General features: G+C 37.8%; 1 protein-coding gene across 37 annotated transcripts in view; it reads right to left on the bottom strand.

The window, feature by feature from the left end:
- The window catches only part of KCNMA1 (potassium calcium-activated channel subfamily M alpha 1), a 427,072-nt gene that overhangs the window by 40,665 nt on the left and 367,230 nt on the right, over positions 1 to 19,177 (bottom strand). For all 37 annotated transcript variants that reach the window (XM_054072172.1, XM_054072163.1, XM_054072142.1 and 34 more), the window contains 3 exons: positions 15,791 to 15,914; positions 12,574 to 12,798; positions 9,439 to 9,631 (listed from right to left, as the gene is read on the bottom strand). In XM_054072172.1, coding sequence (XP_053928147.1) covers positions 9,439 to 9,631; positions 12,574 to 12,798; positions 15,791 to 15,914 — 542 coding nt within the window. The remainder of the gene's footprint in view (positions 1 to 9,438; positions 9,632 to 12,573; positions 12,799 to 15,790; positions 15,915 to 19,177) is intronic.

Raw genomic sequence — 19,177 nt, forward strand, 5'->3', positions numbered from 1 at the left:
ATTCATGTGTGTCCTTTAAAAAAACCAATCACCCTTATGCATATAAATAACCATTTATTAAACAAACAGTAAGTACTGAAGCAAAGAAAGATATCATAATTACGCTCACGAGGCTGCCTGCTATGCTATATAACTTTCAAACTATCTTGTAATCCTGTAATATATTATCTATATGTTCCATTTTCTTGAAGTTATCTTCATAATCAAGATGCTATCACAAGTATCGTGGGCATTGGAACTATTTTTAATTTTCATTTAAATACCAATTAAAGAAAGACAATGGATACACAAGATAATAAAGTATGTGATTAGCAGCATGCAAATGACACAGGCTTAACGATAATACCCTGTTCTATTCTCCAAAGGGCCTGTCGAGAGAAACCCTTTCTCCATGTGGTTGTGCAGCTAATGTGCCTCAGCCTACAATTACAACATTGCTGACACCATTAACCACTGAAACAACATCACTTCATGAAATCCTTGTTGTCTCATTAAAATGCAAAGGGTCAGGTAATTTACCAGCATTGTGTGTCTACTTTTGTTGTGGGTAATTAGCAAGCATTACCCAGCATGGACTCCTACTGGGAAATAGTGAAACTATGAAATATTAAAAAGACTTTTTTTTTTTTTATTTGATGGGAATTTGAAAGATTCACAACTAGAACCTCAACACAGCTTTGTATCCAAGGGGACACAAAAATACAGACCTTTCATACATTTACATGTCACAGCGGTTGGCTATTTTAGAAATTAAAATTCAAATTTCAAAACATTTACTCTTCTGTAATTGTATCTAGATGTGTATCTCCTTCTGCAATTAAGAACTTTAAAAAAGTTCAGAGACAGTGAAGGAAAACACCTTACAGTTTCTTGAAGACTTCAAACCCAAATGGTTTCTTCAAAAGGACAAAGTTAAAACACCGAGATTAGTGTAGTCTAATACCCATGTTCACTTTTTGCTAATTGAGGTCCCATATCATCATTTAAAGCAACCTTGAAAACATCCACTATTGACTCACATTTTGTCAGGGAGCAGAATGGTCTCTTATTCTTTAAATGGAAGTTTTGGAACATAAAACACATTCCAATAAAAGTGAACAGAAAATTATGAATTCATTAAACTACTTTGGTATCTTGTGCTATATATAATATTTATATTCCAACTACTGTAAAATATGCTTTAATATCTTTAGGCAACTATAAGGACTTAAATATTTATAAAATGGCTAAAGATAAAGTATAGCTCTCTTATTCCTACATACAGATGATGTAAGGCATGCAATCAAAGACAATAACACTTTCAACCCATTTGTCATCTTAAAGGAGCCTTTCAACTTCAGCTCCCTTGTGTGCAATCTACATAAGAGTTGTTGCCTACATAGGCAACTCCAGAGGAGTTTGCTCCTTAAAAACTACCAAGAGTGCTATACTTCACATAAAACAGGGTTCTCCGAAAATGGAGACAAAACTATAAATTTGCAGGCAAAACAGCTCCAAGTGGGGCTTCAAAATACTGCTGTATTTATCTCTGGGACATCTGGGAACAGGAAGCGTTTTGATTTAATATTTCATAACACAGAGGCAATTGCTTCCTTGCCTGGTGTATAATTAATGCTTATAAAAAGAGCAGCTTTTTTTTATTCCTCAGCATCAGAAATGCACAAAATAGTACACCTTCATAATAGGGGGTTTGCTTTCAAGATGTTGAACAGCAAATAATAATAAAACAGAGTCATCATGAATTTATAACAGTTTTGGGATGGTTAAATATATTTATACTTCAAGTATGAAATCACGTTCTTGATGTACTGTACTCTCTACCTCCTTTGCCTGGTTTTATCTCTCCCTGCCTGAAGCAGAAAGCATCTTGAAAGCAGAGAAGAAAGAGGCAATTGCCAAAGCTTGAAGGTATTTGGGCTGGGACCTTACAGCACTTCTCGAGTACAGGGAAACCGAGTCAATGAAGTGTGTCTCCAGCCATTCCAAAAGACGTTTCAACAGAATTTAAAACCTCTTTCTTAATAGTTTTTCTTTCTTCCTAGGAAAACTTTGGGAGCAAGAGGAAACTGTTCTTCACGTGTGTAAATTCCCACAGCTAAAGGTAGTGCCCAGTCGCAAGAAAAACACAAGAAAAGCAAATGATGCTGGGTGGGAACTTTTCTGTCAAGGGTTTCTTGAGAAGGCTGGAAGGCTACCAAGTTCCTCACATAAATGGCTTCTATAGCACAGGAAACAGAGTTAAGTGAACAGCCTCTCTCCCACCCAGCCTTTTGAGTTTATTTAAGCCCCAATCTTGCAAAGACTTGCACATAATCTAACTTTACACAGGTGGATGGCTGCATTGAAGTCAGAGAGATTTATTAACCTGTATAACACTGAGCATATAAGTTAAGGTTTGGAAGAAGCAAGGCATCAGATTGTAAACTTGCCAGGGCAAAGGCCATATTTTATTCTTGTATATATCAGGACTATGACAGCAAGCTCTTAATCCCATCTAGAGCTCCAGTATGCTACCATAAAATAAATAACAGCTATCAGCTGATCCATCTAGTTCAGCAGGATAAGAAATTATGTGTATGTTGCAAAAAGGCAATACTGAGTTATTTATCACAGTGACCTAATCTTCAAAAATGGGATTTTTCTTGTGAGCAAACGGTGATGTGGGACGTGTGCTGGGAAGTTAGGTTACCCCTATCTCATTTTTCAGTTATTAACCTCATTACTTAGGATGGTCAGCCTTTGTTTTGAAATATAATAATGAAACTGAACTACAGCAAACATTTCAAAACCTAGTTAGTTAGTTAAAACAATAATCAACCAAGTAGAAAATTTGGTTAATAGGGTTCTTATTTTTGTCCTTTACAAGTGATGCTAGCAAAATTACAAGGAGAAGAAACACACAGCATAAAAACATCCTTAATCAAGTGCAAACTCTACACTGTGCTATTGATCCTGACAAACCAATAACCCTGATGTCAATGCAAAATACTTGCCATCTTTGCAAATGTTACTGGTAGGGTTGGTATTATCTAGGAGAACATTTTTTAAAACATCTACGTGATTTAGCAAATTATGAGCTATCGTTAACAAACATTTTGCAGCCTAAATTACATTGATTTGTAAAGACAAACAGGAATCTAAGTGCTGAAAAGATTAAAGTTAGTGTCATAGATCACTGACACTTAAAAAAATTACCTACAATCTTTCCTTTTTTTTCCTCAGCATAATTCATTGATTTATGTTTAATTTTACAGCTACACTTAATATTCTACATTTACTTATATGCTTAAATTACCTCTTTAAAGTTTGAAATTATTTTGCTGGCTTAAGTAGAGTTTTATTATCTGTGTTTGAAAGTAAGGCTCTATTTCTACATTTTTACATAATATAACAAATTCAACATGGGAGACAGTGCTGGAGTTGCCACAGAATATTAAATTCCACAACAGCCTAAAAAGTAAATGCCTCCATGGTTATCAAACCCTATATTTCAAAATCTTCACTTAAAAACTTTAAATTATAACTATAAAATAAGAGAAATTAGATTCAACGTTCACCAAAAAGCCCTCCTTCAGGAATAAATCTACTGTTTAGAACTTATGATAAACATCTTTAACAGCATTACAACACTCTTATCTCTGAAAATAGCACAAACCCTTTGCTAACCAAGCATCTCAGACAGTATTTATCCTTTCTCCTTGCTTAAGAATTTTCTCTCATTTCTAATCCTGTAAATACTATGGTTGTTCTTGCTCTTTTGCTAACATTTCAGAGATAAAACAATTGATTGGTAGAGATGAGAAAGAATATATTACCTTCCAGCACAATAGAGCTCAAATTCATTTTAACAGGAAATCTCTCGCAGCAGATTGCAAGACTAAGTCCATCAAAAATGGCAATAATTTATGAATTAATCAACAGATTGGGAAATAAATCTAATGAAACTCAGAGGCAGTTTTTGTCCTTTCCACTGAAGTTTAAGCCAGCTCCAACAAAAAATTATGATGAAGCCACAAGTGTTTTTTAAAGGAACCAGATCAAATGACACTAAACTTGTACAAGGTTATTTTAGCTTGTGTAATCTGTTACACTTGAAAGTTGGTGTGTAAAATTCTGAGTATGTTTACTTGACTTTATAGGAGTTTCCCCAGAAGAATCCTGCCACAAAGTACGAGATGTATTACCCAGGACTCCCATACCCTCTTTATTTTTTCTCTTTATTCTTTCTTGTTGGAGGATCTATAACAAGAACTGTAAATGCAGGCCTTAAAAAGATCTTTCGTGTTGAAATAGCGATCCTAGGGAAAATTCTCATAAGTTGAAGTCATTCAGAAAACAGCTGCAATTGTTGCTGTACTAAAATACATCTACCCTGCTGTACCGCAATCTGTCTTGTAATGTCCATAGAAAAAAATGTTACTATGCAGCCTCCCCTTTCCCCTATCCTGTACTTTAGACCTGCTTGGAGCCATAAGATCACTTTTCTTTATTGTTTAGTAAGTGTTTTTTAATTAAATGTACTGCTTTTATTATATAGGTCTTAAAATAAGATCGAAATCACTATCCAATAAAAGAAAATTATTGAGTTGGATATCTAAAGTTACTACCCAGAGGCTACTCTGGTACAGTATTTATAAATCTCTAAACAGTTAAGTATAATTGTCTTTCTGCTTTTTGGGAAGAAAGCCAAATAGCAATTTTAGTTACAGCTGAAGAAAAATATTTTGTGTTGAGCCCTGTTCATCTGGTGGGTAAAACAACAAGTAAAATTCCCACAGTGTGAGACTCAGAAAATGCAAGAAACATTAAACTCTACATGGGAACTGCCAGTAGATGCTACCTGAAGAAGAAAGGATGGAAGGCTCAACAGAATGAGGGAAAGAAGAATTATCGGAGCTTTCCCAACATAACTGCCAAAGCAGAGCCCATCCCAGATTCAGTCTTCCTGGCTGCTTTGGAACAACGTAATGGTTAGGGAGTACAAATGCTTAACATGGATCAAATATTCTTTGGTCTTCTCTCCAAAATGCTTCTTGCTAAAATAATCTCACTTTGTATTTGAAGGGATGGAATGAGAATCAGGAAGGACCACGGGGCAATAAAAACAAATCTCCAGTGCCTGAAGGTGACTATTTTTCCTCCACCACAAACATACCTCTTTTACAAACCCTTCTAGGAAGAAAATCAGTCAGCATCTATAAGGGGAACTGCAAGATAAAAAGCAGCACTTCCCTTGTCACAAACAAGACATCTGACAAGGTTGATGAATCACTTTGGGAAGAGGTCTGCCAAGCTCTAGCTTTACAACATTTTGTATCTCAGAAGATGAGATATCGGAATGAAAGCAACAGTCTGCTGCAGCTTCAGTGGGATACGTTTTGGCCTTTCTGTCCTTGGAATCTAGGTCTCCCAAAGGCAGCAACCTGCATGGACGATTTCCAAGAGCACATTTTCAGGACAACAGATCCTGCACCCTTAACCTCCAGCGAGCCTGAGGAATTGCCCAGTTAGCTTTGGAATGTTCGATGCAGACAGTCAAGAGAATGCTTTCAACATGAGAGCTTTCAAGAACACAGGCCCAATTTGAAAGAGTACCTTGTTCTTTCTGGCAAAATTATACATTTTGTGGAAAGGAGACACTAGCCCTTCCAGTACTTTAAGGGGGCCTAAAGGAAAGCTGGGCAGGGGCTTTTGATCACAGAGTGTCAGGATAGAACAAGGGGGAATGGATTTCAGCTGAAAGAGGGGAGGTTGAGATGAAGTCTTAGAAAGAAATGTTTTCCTGTGAGGGTGGTACGGCCCTGGCACAGGATGCCCAGAGCAGTGGCTGCCCCGTCCCTGGAGGTGTTCAAGGCCAGGTTGGATGGGGCTCTAAGCAACCTGATCCAGTGGGAGGTGTCCCTGCCCACGGCAGGGTGGTTGGAACTGGATGGGCATTAAGATCCCTTCCAACCCAAAGCATTCTATGATTCTATGACTCCTTGTTCCTGCACAATCATGGCTCTGTGCCTATGATGCTCATCTTGAAGAAGGAATGAGAAAATCCCTTGTTAATTCAGTAGACTTTCTTTCAGCTGTTGATCCAATGCATTGGGAATTGGTGACCCTATTGCTGCAGAAATTTCCCTATCAGGAAGCCTCTCTGTCGTACATCCACCCTCCTGTGCCTTCTACAAGGCCTTTTCTGTTTATATGCCTAGGACTGGAAATTACTTTGATGTTAAAGTAGGTGATGAAACTCTGGGGAAAATGGAATGAAACCCCAAATTTGTGTGTTCTTTTTCTGCTGTCATATTAGAACAAAGTAGTTATACATTTGGCCCAGTGCTTCTGCACTGGCCAATGACTATAGCTTAACGGATCACTAAATAAATTTGCCTCCTGCTTTTTATGGTGCATTTCGTGTACTGGCGTCATCTTTTGTCTGACACTGGAGTGAAATAATCACAGATAAAACCAGGAAAGACCCTTGTGCATTCAATAACCTATCAATTAAATGACTGTATTTTTTCCAGAGATATAAAAATAAGTTATATATCAGGTTTTTACATGAGATTCCACTTAGTGACTACAGAATTATACCAGCTTATTACTTAGAACAGCAAAAGTAAGGTCACACTGTTAATTCCCTCACCCAAAATCTTGCAGTTTAGCCCATATGTTTCTCAGGCTGTTCACATATTTTGGGTTGCTTCTTCTCTTTTCAACACCCTGTCACAGGTCAGCTGACATTCCTCAACACACACAGATTTTCTAATGCCAGTGTTTCCTATGACCAGTAACAGGAGTCACATAAAAGAATAGCACAGATCATCCTTTCAAAGCAATGTGATGGTGAGGAACATCTTAATTCAAAACTATACATCCAGATCCAGAAAAAATTCAGATTGGCAATACTTAAGGTTTGTGCTAGCTAATGCATTGCGGATAAGTATGTCACATAATACACAAATGTTTAAGCAAAAGTAAAATGACAACTCACTCTCTAAATAAAGTTACTTAATGCCAGGAAGGAGCTGTGAGCTGGTTCTGCTATGCTGCTTGTTGACCAGCAAAAGTTGAATCACCTGGTTTGTATAATTGTCATGATATTTGTGTCCACCATACGTTAAAAATGCATTTCATAGACAAATATGTCACATTGGATATAGTTCCCAGTAAAGTCTGTGTTGTCTACTGATCTAATTGCTTCTGACAGCCTAACCATTGTATTCAAGGTCTTTCAAGAAAATGTACTGTACTGAAAGCAATGCAACCAATTCAGGAGCTTTGAATACCATAAGCAGAGAATTTTCCGTGAGGATAATTATTGAAGCAACTAGTTTCAGAAGCACTTCCTGTTCAGTGCTACAAATTGAAACAGGCTGCTGGTTACCTTCTTTATGTTATGCCCTGTTTCCCCAGAAAAGCTACAGAAAGCACCATCTTTTTTTTTTTTTTCATATGCACACTGATATTTACCTGAAGAACTGTCCAAAATGTTTAGATACATGCTGACTTATTGTGCCCCTGTTTCTCTGCATCGGCAATACTGAATAGGGCTGAAGCAACCTGGACTGTGGCCATAGTCCTCACTTCTTCACCTACTGGGACTATGCTGTAGCAGTAACCTGAGTATTATAGAGTCATAGAAGAATTCAGGTTGGAAGGGACATCAGAGGGTCTCTAGTCTGACTTTTGGCTCAAGCAGGGTCATCTACAAGGTCAGATAAAGTTCTTCAGGTCTGTACGCAATCAGGTCTTGAATACCTCCAAGGATGGAAAGTATGGTAAGTGTTCATGTGCACAGGACTGTTCTGTTGCTAGTTTTTTCCACTTTCATTCAGGCATGGTCCAAGATCCAGCATGATCCAAGAAGTAAAATACAATAGTCAAGTGTTGGAAATATCACTAACTTCTGAGCAATAGCAGGCAGAAATAAATTCTTTTAGACTGACCATGCTCAAGAAGAGGAAGGGAGGGAGGAGAGGGGTGAGGCAAATCCTATTTCTTGATTATTTTAATTACGTGTGTGATAGGATATTGAGAGACCCCCACCAAAGAACAGCCAATAGCCCACACATTTGTTTTTGAGATACAGAACATTGAATCCTACATCTAAATCAGGATAACAAGGAGCCTTCATACCTGTCTTCCACTTCTGCAGTGAGTTTCCTGATCATGACTATAAGTTGTCACAGTGTGAGCATGTCAGTCTCACAGACTTTAAAGGTAAGAAACATTTGGGCCTGTATTGCTTCCAGGCCACCGATCTGAAACTTCAAATACCCACAGGACTGACAAACACTTTATTCCTCTTTGTCTCTAAGTCTACTCATTATCTAAAGAACTACTCAACTTGACTTAGGAAATTCCTTCCCTGCTACAATTTAATTCCAGTACTAAATTCCAGTTTTACTGATGATACTAAGAAAGAATTTTCTACATTCAACAAGTTTCCATAATCCAGAAGTTACACCTCTGCCTCTGATTTTTGGTTTATAATTCCTATTTCCTGATTAAGGCGTAAAGAGGGAAAACTAAACTTAACCTTAGTTTTCACGGTCCTTGAGGGAAAACTATCTCTAGGTCAGGCTCCTGGGGAAATCGCAGACCAAAGCACTATCCTTTCTACACCTACATTTACACCGGGGCTGGATCCAGAGGGAGTATTTACTGCAGCACTTTAATAGGTTTATCAAAGGTAGGACTTCGTCTAACTGCAAGACCCTTCAGGGATGGTAAAATGATTGTTTTTACACTGATGGTCTCTGCCAGGGTGCTTATGACTGCTTTGCAGTTGTTTTCCACAGGCAGGGTTGGTGTAAATAGCCTTTGGCTACATATGAATCAGTCCCCTGTCCTCAGCAAAGACTAAAGAATTTTGTTCATTGTCCTTACTTGGGATGAGTCAAACAATGAGAAGAAATCAGCTTTAATTCCAAGTGGCTTTTTAAGTAAGAAGGTAGATGGACTGTAAAGGCAATTCAAAATTCTTACTCTTTTTCTTTTACTTTTTGGCTTGTATTACTCAGCTCTTTTTGTTCTCTGTAGTTGTAATGTGCTTCACATGAAAAAGAAATCTTGTTAGGCAGATGCTTCAGGTATCCTGAAGCAAGTCAGAGTTAGCTTTGGCTATATAACAGCAACTGCCCTGGTAAGACAGACGGAGCAGAGCAGGGTGAGAAAGTAATAATTTTATATATATTTTTAGGAAAATTTTAAAATTAGAAAAAATGCCAGTTTCATGTTCATTCATTTTTCCTATGCAAGATGTGCTTTGTGATGTAGCAGAGAACCTACGTGACTGTCCCTTTAAAAGCCATCATACCAATCAGCAGGTTTAACTGTCAAGCAAGCTGATGTAGGGCTCTTTGAATTACTGAGTGAGGGATATTCTTCCTGCCAGGTCCTGTCCCCTGTAGGCACTGCAGAGAAGTATTATAGGGCAGTCCTTACCTTGGGAATTAGCCTGCAAGACCCCAATGCTGTCATCAAACTGCATAGATTTGATGTTGAGTGACGCCAAGATGCATTCCTTGTCCTGCAGCGAAGCATCATCAATATTATTCTGATTGGCTGACAGGATAACGCACATGTCGCAGAGGTTGATGTTGACAGCCCTTAAATCAGCCCGACTTAATGGCGTACCCTTCGGCACAGGGAAAAAAAAGGGGGGGAGAGGAGGGGCAGGAGAGGGAAAAAAAGAAAAACAAATTAAAGATTGAGAAGGAGCTTTGGGAAATTATTTAACAAGTATCTTTTTTATTCTCTGACATTAAGCTGGTCTAACTATGTGCCAGGGAATAGGAGATGTGTGCTAATCTAAAGGGTAGTTGGTGCTGATGGCAGCATTTTAGGTTCAGTCTCAATACTCAGTCAAGCTATTACTAACAAACAAGAAACAGGAATAATGCCAGCATTCTACATCTCATCGGTGACTTGAAATTGTCTTGATTTAAGTTGCTATCATGTGGCAACCTCTGGCTCTTGGAATATAACAAGGGGTGTGTTTTAAATGTCTATTTATCTACTACCAAGTCACAATGGTCTTGGGCAAAAGAACAGCAATTTAAACAGGAAAGCATTATGTGCTCTGCACATTTGAAATGCAATCAGGATAAAGCTATTTTTTTCTACCTGAAGCAATGCACAAAAAAGGTTAATCCTTTTCAATGCATGTTTTTGGTGCTTCTAGAAGGAAAACACACTAATCTTCAAAAGTTGTGTGATTAAACCCATTGAAAAAGAAACAAGACTTAATCGTAATGGGCACAACTCATGAAACATTCTCTGCTTCCACAATTCTCAATCAGGGAATGCAATAATTAAAATGAAATGCTGTGATAGTCCATGGGATTTTTTTAATAGCTAACACAACCAAGACATGACTCTTAACCCATTATGTTTTGTTTAAAGATAACACTTGCCTTTCCCATCCTAAAGTCCACATCTCCAGTTACAGAATATTAAATCTAGGAGGCTGCAAGGTCCAGGAAAAAAAGAGATTTTTTTATGGAAAGTGGATTCTGCTCTGCTGCCTCACATGGTTTGATACCCAAAGACGCTAATGGTGATGAGAGGACTAAGCTGTCCCCTTGGCACACAGCAACTTTCATAAAATTGAGTCAAGACCCTACTCTCCCATCTCCTTATCACCCATGATGAACGTCTTCTGAAGTCCTCTGAGAATATTCAACGCAAAAGTGAATTTAAAATACACAAACTGAAGGCAGAGTTTAATTCTTACTCAGTGATTGCTGCCTACTATCCCTCAAAAATTCGAGGCATGCAACCTTCTGGAAAGCAGTATATACTGAACAGATACAATTTAGTCAGAAGGTACTCAAAATTTAGGATATGATTATTCCTGCCACCTTAATTCTGCCCTTTGAGTCTGTAGTGTGCACCAAGTGAAGCAGGATTCCTGTGGGGAAAAATAATATGCAACCATGTAATTAATTAAAAGCTTACTCCTAATGATTTTATGCAAAGGGACAGAATTAAGGCTGCCTGAGGATATTTAAAATTGGCATTTGCTTATTTTTTAAAAGTTTATTCATCAGCTCAAATGCCTCTTAACACAGACTTTAAATGAAATTTCATCTTTTTTTTTTTAAATCAGAACAACTGTTTTCATATTCAGCTGTAAGCACATCCCCATCCAATATCAGCAGCAAGTTTTACCTCATCAACCAAAGTACTTAAAGTAGGAAATGAGTTTGAGTGCCCCCCCTTTAATACACTGTTACTACCAGAATGGGCTCAGAAACTTTAGTAGACTTTAAAATTAGTATTATTTGTTCAGAATAATGCTGATATTTTCAACTTCACATCACCATTTTGAACCAGACCATAGTTTTAAAGGTGAATTAACTATTTCAGCTGTTCAACCTGAAGTTACTCCAAACTACTCCAAATTTGGATACAAATTGACTGAGGAATCTAAAGGTTGTGAACATTTCCTTAATGCCTCTTCAGAATTCAGCATCAAAACTTTACAAATATGCATTGTAATAATGGATACAATTTATATACTGTATAGTTTGGAAAAAGTAGCTGGATACTATTCTGCTCCACAGTTCAACAGTATTATTGATTTAATTCCGATTCTTTAGTCTTCATCCTTCACAGTGACTGGAATTAAAAGGGATTGGCAGGAAGAGGAGGATATTAACTGACCAAATCTGATATTGACACCATTTTTGTGACAGCAGAGAATCTTGTGACACCATCTGTTGGATCAGTTTACAGAAAAAAGCCAAGGGCTAACACTAAAACTGCATTTACAGTAAAAAAGCCCCACAGCCTGAATTAATCAGAAAGTGAAGGCAGTCTTTCCATTCTATAGCTATTTTCCTGATTATTCAGTCAAGGTTACATCCATCACTGATTTATTTAAGTGCTGAAATGTAACTATTAAGAACTGCTAAATTCATAATTTTTCAGTCTGACAAAAATATCCAAACTTACTTTACAATGTACAAAGCATTCTCTTTTGCATTTATAGCATGAGCTGATTTCCTTCCTGCTTACATCTCTGTGGATCACTTATAGCTATGATCATCTGATATTACTCCCTTAGGAGGGCATCATGTTTGTCCTGGAGCTCATGTTTCCATGTTTTGGGCACATGACTGAATGCTATTAATTTATAGGAGTATAGTTTTATTTTTTTTATCTATAGATAGATATTACATAGCTAGAGTAACAATATTTTTTCCCAAAGGTTTTGTGGGTATAAATACATAAATAATGTCATAAATAACTACTGTCATTCTGTCAGGGAAATCACAGCATCAGAACTGAGTACATGCAGTGCAGTACAATGGATGTTCGATATACAACACAGCTAAGACAGTTGATAGCAGATGAAATTCATCCAATGAGGATGATGAGGAACTGAACACCACAGCAAATATCTTATAATAAGGTCTCAGAGGGCTCTGTTTTCACAGATGCAGTAAAGAGAAAATCTAAGTCCTCAGGCCTATAAGTAGACGAAAGTAAAAAAGCCTAAGATCAAAGTCAATACTCATCTGTCCAGTTGGTGTCCTAAACAATGAAGTATCAATAATACGTCTTTGGACTTACAGGCAAGATTGAAACCTTGGGGAAGTTATGCAGTGTCTCCCATTCCCTTCTCAGGTATTCAAGTGAACCCACAAACACAATGTGCTTGAGCTCATGGTAGTGAAAGTTGCTGGCTCGTAATGGCATCACTAAATTTCTTAATCCAATCAAAGCAGATTTAACATCCCCAAATATGCAAACGACTACATGCCCACTTAAAACTGTCATCGCTGCTTCACTTCGAGTCTAAAAAAAAAACAAAAACAAAACAAAAAGACAAGGGAGAAACAAAGGGAAGCTTAAATCATATATTGAGTTTCAAACTAGGAAAAACACAACTGTCAATATTGTTCATGCACACAGAAGTGATTTGATAACACTGTTAAGCTGTTCATTTTACACTTATTTATCCTTCATTAAATGTGTTCAATAGAAGAAAATTTTGTTCTTGTTTGCAAATTGAGAAGACATTGTACTGGACTGGATTCTTGTCCTGTATGTGCTTCTACACATGTGGATTAAGACACTGGTTACAATCAAAGTACTATAGGTTTAGCCAAGAAGACAATTCGACCTCTTATGTGTTTAGCCATTAGAAGGCTTTTAGACAAGAGATGCAAACCCATTCCTGGAAAGTCACTAGTGTCTTTTTTTCTGTACCAATTTGAAAAGGAAACCGTGAGTACACAGGGGGCTTAGCAGGGCTTTAAGGTATTACATCTACCTTGTGAACTGAGGATCATATTCTCTTAAAGTACTTGTTTTAGGACAAGCTGTTGCTACCCTGAGAAGCAACCAAACAACGCTCTACAGTGCTCTGCTCTATGATGGATACCCACCATATTCCATGGAGTTTCTCTCTATAACAAAAAACTAGTGTGCAAAATTGTGATAAATATCAACTTTTAAGGCCCAATGGACTTCCTGAGTTGTGAAATAGATAGAAGGAAAAAAAGCGTAATGGAGAACATAAATGGAATTCAGAATTACCTTCTTGTCTCAATGACAAGGATGAATTTTTGCACTAATTTCATCAGTGGTAACGGCAATTGAAAAGGCAACTCAAACACAAAGATGATTAAATAAAGTCATTAGGGAAAAATGACCTTAGTTTCTGGAGCCAGTCTCAGTGCTATTGCACTCCACCAAGTAGATGCAGATCTCCTAATACCATACTGCCAAGAAGTTGTAAACTCAGTAGCATCACACAGGAGTTTTGCCAATAAATAAAACTAAGATAAGGGTGAACTGCAAAATTTTCCCTTCACTTATCCATAGTACATGTCCTTTTTCTAAACTACAGAAGCATGAAAATGTATAATACAGATTGGACTGTGCAGCAGAGGTGTTCACTATATAAGAAGAACAGGAACTCCAATCTGAAGTTTTCTCATCAGTTAAAAAATACATGAGCTTTCAATTTCTCTGGGTTAATGACATTTATTTTCATACAACTCTACCAACAGAGTAGTCTTGGTCCTTCAAACAGCAGAAGACATGAGTCAATGCTCAAGTGAAGCATATAAACTATATCGTGCCTCTGGGTCAGGAATACTCAGTCTTTACAAGACAGAGACAAGTCTTGAAAGAAATGATGTAAAAAATGTCACTTTATAGTCATTGATCTGTATGTAGCCATTTACATTTGACTATATGTCATAAAAGTTCTTACTAGTTGATACTGCTTGAACCTCACAGAGCCAAAACAGACCTTGGGCAGAAAAAATAATTCCTTTCTGACTGAGGCATCATCAAGTATCAATTAGAAGACAATCTGGGAAATCCCATCATCTTCAAATTATGTATTAATTTGTACTCGTGTGGTCTCTGAGGACAGCGTTAAATTTGCATGGATATGAATGTAGAAACAAATTGTGGACTGACTTTGAAAAGGCGTAGGGAAGCATTTTGCTGGCAGTGACTTTATTGGTGATGATGCACGAAGCAGAAAGTACTTGATGAGTCTTAGAGATTCACAGGCCAGCAGGAAGAAAAACTGACATGGCAGCACCAAGAGATGATACAAGAAGGGCTCCACAGAGCCATTTCTGGAGAAACACTTTTCAAAGTGGGACAACACATAAAGGTTGTCTGCTAAAATAGGCCTTGAGCAGCCTAGTCTAGTGGGAGGTGTTCCTGCACATTGTAGGGGGGTTGGAACTGGTGATATTTAGAATTCCTTCCAACCCAAACCATTCTATAATTTTATGATTCTATCTCTGTCTATTACAAGGTATTTTACAGCAGGGTTGTCCCTCCTTGCCTGCTGAATACATATAAATGAATACTACTTAAAGCTGTTCAGCCAAACTCCGACTCACAGCACAGGCTTTAGAATTTGGAATTTACTTGCTTGGCTTTTTAAACACCTATCTCGCAATTCTAGGCAATGTCATGGTTATTACAGAAACCCCTGAAGAGAAGTGGTGACAGGCTTTTAACCCCCGATTGCTAGAATAAACCGGGGCTGTCACCGTCATCGGCTACACTGCACCACAGTGCAGGAAAATCTAAGAGAGCAGTCTCAGGAAAGGCTTTATGAAGTGCGACAAAGTGAAGATCCACCAGGGAATTCATTTCAAATATCATCAGTTTTGCGTATAAGATCTGGAGTGAGCTACTTGTTACTCTTAGTTATGAGCACATGAACACAAGTGGCACAAACTTTCACCGAGCCAAATAGACTGTGATAGGCCTTCTAATTATTTTTAATGACTTGAGTCAGTTTGATGGTTTCCCGAGCTAAAGAAACAAAACAAACATAGACTGGGCTCCCTGCAACACATTGGAAAGACAGAGTAGCAGTACTACTCACTCTGGCCTATTTGGGCATCTTGAAATGTTGGAAATTGAGACAGAGTTCTAAGAGAGCAAAATTCACATGAATAAGTAAGAGACAATGCAAAGCAACACTTGCCTGTATTAGAATCACTCTTGCCTTGTATAAACAGGGTACATAAACATTTCAGTATTTCCAAACTTAATTCTCTAAAGATTTAAATTCCATATGCAAATTTCAGCTTATGAAAAAGAAATTCTCCATTTTGGGACATTTTTTAATGTTGCATCTGGCAGAAAGATTTGTGTCACACACAGCTTTGATTTCACCACAGTGCATTTCTGATTTCAATACGCTGGGTTTAATGATTACAGTACAGATTAAGTTATTCATCCATTAGACTTCAGTTGTACGGTTCAAATAACCTCTTGTCAAACACAACTTATCACCAATACCTACCAAAATGACCTTTTCAATGTCCTTGGCTGGACACCAATGGAACATCCCTGTAGAATCATATTTTTTCACATTGGCATCCATATTGTCAATCTGCTCGTTGCCAGGAATTAACAAGGGGTCATGCCTGGGGAAAAACAAGTTGAGGACAACATAAGTGGAAAATATTATGAATTATGGATGGAAAGATATCCCAAGAGCTATGTACAAAGAGGGATAAAAGTAGAAAAAAAATGTATTTACACTTTAACATGCTTTCAATAATGACACACAAGCTGAAAAGAAAAAAAGAGTTAATTTTTCAATTTTGGGTGCAGTTTTGAAGATTGTCTATACTCTTTCTCCACTAATAACCATTTAACTTTAAACAGGGCTTTCTGACACCATCACATCCATAAAAGTTCTTTTTTCCTTTCAGCCCCACCCTTCCAAAATAAATATCACAGTTGCTATTAGCATCTGCAATGAAGTAGAAGGGATAGGAACAGAGCCCCATGCTGACTGACTGGCAGAAGTATGGAAAGCCAATTACTTGCTTTTACCACATACAACTTCTGACGTGATGCTCTTCGCAGTAAAAGCTTTAACAGGCTGCACTTTAAATATTTTAGCAATTTGCCCAATCATATTTTGCTTTCCCAAACTGAAGCCCTTTAAAGATTCAACACTGTGTCATTTTAGAGCAGACCGACTAACAAATGCCCACATCTGGAATACATGATTTTAATACCAAACAACAGTGTCCATTCTCTCTGACAACTCTACCTGTGATAACCTTCTAAGTGGCTTTGCGGCAAGATTTTAAAGCACGAGGCTTCTCAAAAGAGAAGCAAATATAAGACATTTTTATAAACTGGCTCTCCAGCAATTACATATAACCACAGACACATACAGTTCTTTAATCTATATGTTAAAGCAAAGCATTAAGTACTAGGTGCCTCCAACGCTCTCAGATGCCAGTGAGCACACGCTAATGAAGTGCTTGCATTATACAGTAGCATTAGGAGGACGACTGTGTTTACAAGGCACAAGGTAAACTGACCCTAAAATCTTAAATTCTTGGAGGGGACAGAGCTTTGGCAAAACCAGCATCTTTCCTTAAGGTTTTGGTCACGAATGGTTGAAATAGAATATAGAATGTCCTGAGTTGGAAGGGACCCACAAGGATCATTGAGTCCAACTCCTGTCCCTGCACAGGACAACCCCAAAATTCACACCGTGTGTCTGAGGGTGTTGTCCAAATGCTTCTGGAATATTGTCAGGTTTGGTGCAGTGACTGCTTCCTTGGGGAGCTGTTCCAGTGCTCCACCACCCGAAGAACCTTGTCCTAATGTCCAATGTCAACATCCCTTCCTACATATTCCTGATTTCTTCAGGTCCTATCACCGGTCACCAGAGAGAAGAGTTCAATACCTGCTCCTCCTCCTCCTCCTCCTCCCCTTGAGGAAGCAGTAAACTGCGATGAGGTCTCCCCTCAATCTCCTCTTCTCCAGGCTGAACAGACTAAGTGACTCCAGTGCTCCTCACAGGGCCTCCCCTCTAAACCTTTCACAAACTGTGCCCGTGATACATCGATATAGAATTGTAACATTTCAAACAAGAAAATATGTGCAACAGGGGACTATGCCAAGTGCTCTTAGACCAGTAGCCAAATTTTACAGCAGTTTGCCTTTTGAAAAAATGCTGGTATTGGCTGAAGTTTCAAAACCGGAAAGTTTACTGCTTTGAAAGCAGGTTAGCCAGGTTGCAGACAACAGTTAGTGATGCTCTGCCCTGGCAATTGTTTCTAATGGAATGTGTTAGCCATGTATTTCAAAATGGAGAAAATTTGTTAAAAGGTTAGGAACTCTCAGGAGCCGCCACTGAGAAATGTTTTTCTTTCTATTGTTTTTGTTTTGTGTTTTTTTTCCCCAAAAATTTCACAGGACATTTCTCCACAAGCTTTCCCAGCAAAAACACTGAAACAGAAGCAAAATTCAACAATCAAGTCTCCTCCTTTTTGAAAGAAGACGCGTATAGGAAGAAAATTTCTTTTTCCCTTTCCCTTCATCAGAGAAACTACAATAAATAAATTTGTAAAAAATGCCACCTTGTAATTTTCTGATCAGTGTTTCTTTCCTGCTCTGAGATTTATAACTCAACCAAAGCTTTCACACAGATGATTATTTAGCAATACTCTAATACTAGTCACAGAATTTATTAAAATTGAAAAGAATCTTATAACAAAGCAGGTGATGCCAGATACCTGACATCAAATTATGGTCAACTGCCTTGAGGTCTGAGGCAATGTTTGGTGTGTGAGTGCCTAGCAGAGTTCTCTTTTGGGTAAGGGCCTTACAGCTGAAAAGGGAATACTTAAAGTAGCTTGTGCCACAGATTTATTAGTAATTTACCTCAATAATATATTTTAGCTTTAAACAGAAATATGGGATGAAGAAGGAATGAAGAATGTGAATCATCAGATATAACTGCCTAGTGAAGTTTTAGGTAACAAATTGTGATTTTTTAAATCATTTTCTTTTTTTTTAATTAATACATGCACTTATTTGCAATATGAGGGACTGTCTGGATCCTCTGCTTCACTGCTTGGAGTACAGCAAGCGTGAGCTTTAAAAGCAAACAGGATGGGACACACAACAAAGAAAGTATGCTAATAGATATGATTGTACTACAACCCCAGGAGAAAGGATTGCTGCCCAAGAAGGACACAGTGTAAAGACTGAGCTTTGTTTTTCAGAATCCATGTTCTTTTTACATGTAAGTGTGTTTATTAAATGTGAATCTTCTGGTCTAAGCTATATTTTTAATCTCTCTTTAATCAATGATATTTCATTCTCAGTAAAGCCAACCCTAAGGATGTCCATGGAAGTTGAAAACTGTTTAGTACTGCGGTCCAGCTCCATCCTCAGATGTTAGAGGATACACTGGCTTATGTGCTTAAAAAAAAGGAATTGATCTTTGGACTTTGTTTTTTTTTTTAAAAAATGGCCATTTTATGAAAAATACGGAATAAAATAGTACTCCTACTTTGGACATATCCTATTAATTTGATAATCTAAATCTGGTTTACAAATACTAAAAATTAATTAAGACAGACACACAGTGGCTGAGGCTGTCAAATCTGCCTCGGGGGTTTGGGCACCCTCTTCCCATTAATATTTATTTTATTCCACAATGCATTACAATTGTTGCCCTTACAGCCAAATCATGGGCAGAATTTTTCTAGAGCCTCTCTGCCCCGCTAACCCTTGAAGATGGCCCTGTCAAGCCACACTTGAGTCACACTGGCAGCTTACTGTGGAAATGCGTGTACTAGTGCTGCAGCTATTCTGTTGTCCAGGGCTGCAAAGTCATCTGCCTGAAAAATTCAAACAATAGGAAAAAACACCA

This window comes from Cuculus canorus, chromosome 7, assembly GCF_017976375.1.
Source record: "Cuculus canorus isolate bCucCan1 chromosome 7, bCucCan1.pri, whole genome shotgun sequence".
In the NCBI taxonomy this organism is placed as follows: Eukaryota; Metazoa; Chordata; class Aves; order Cuculiformes; family Cuculidae; genus Cuculus; species Cuculus canorus.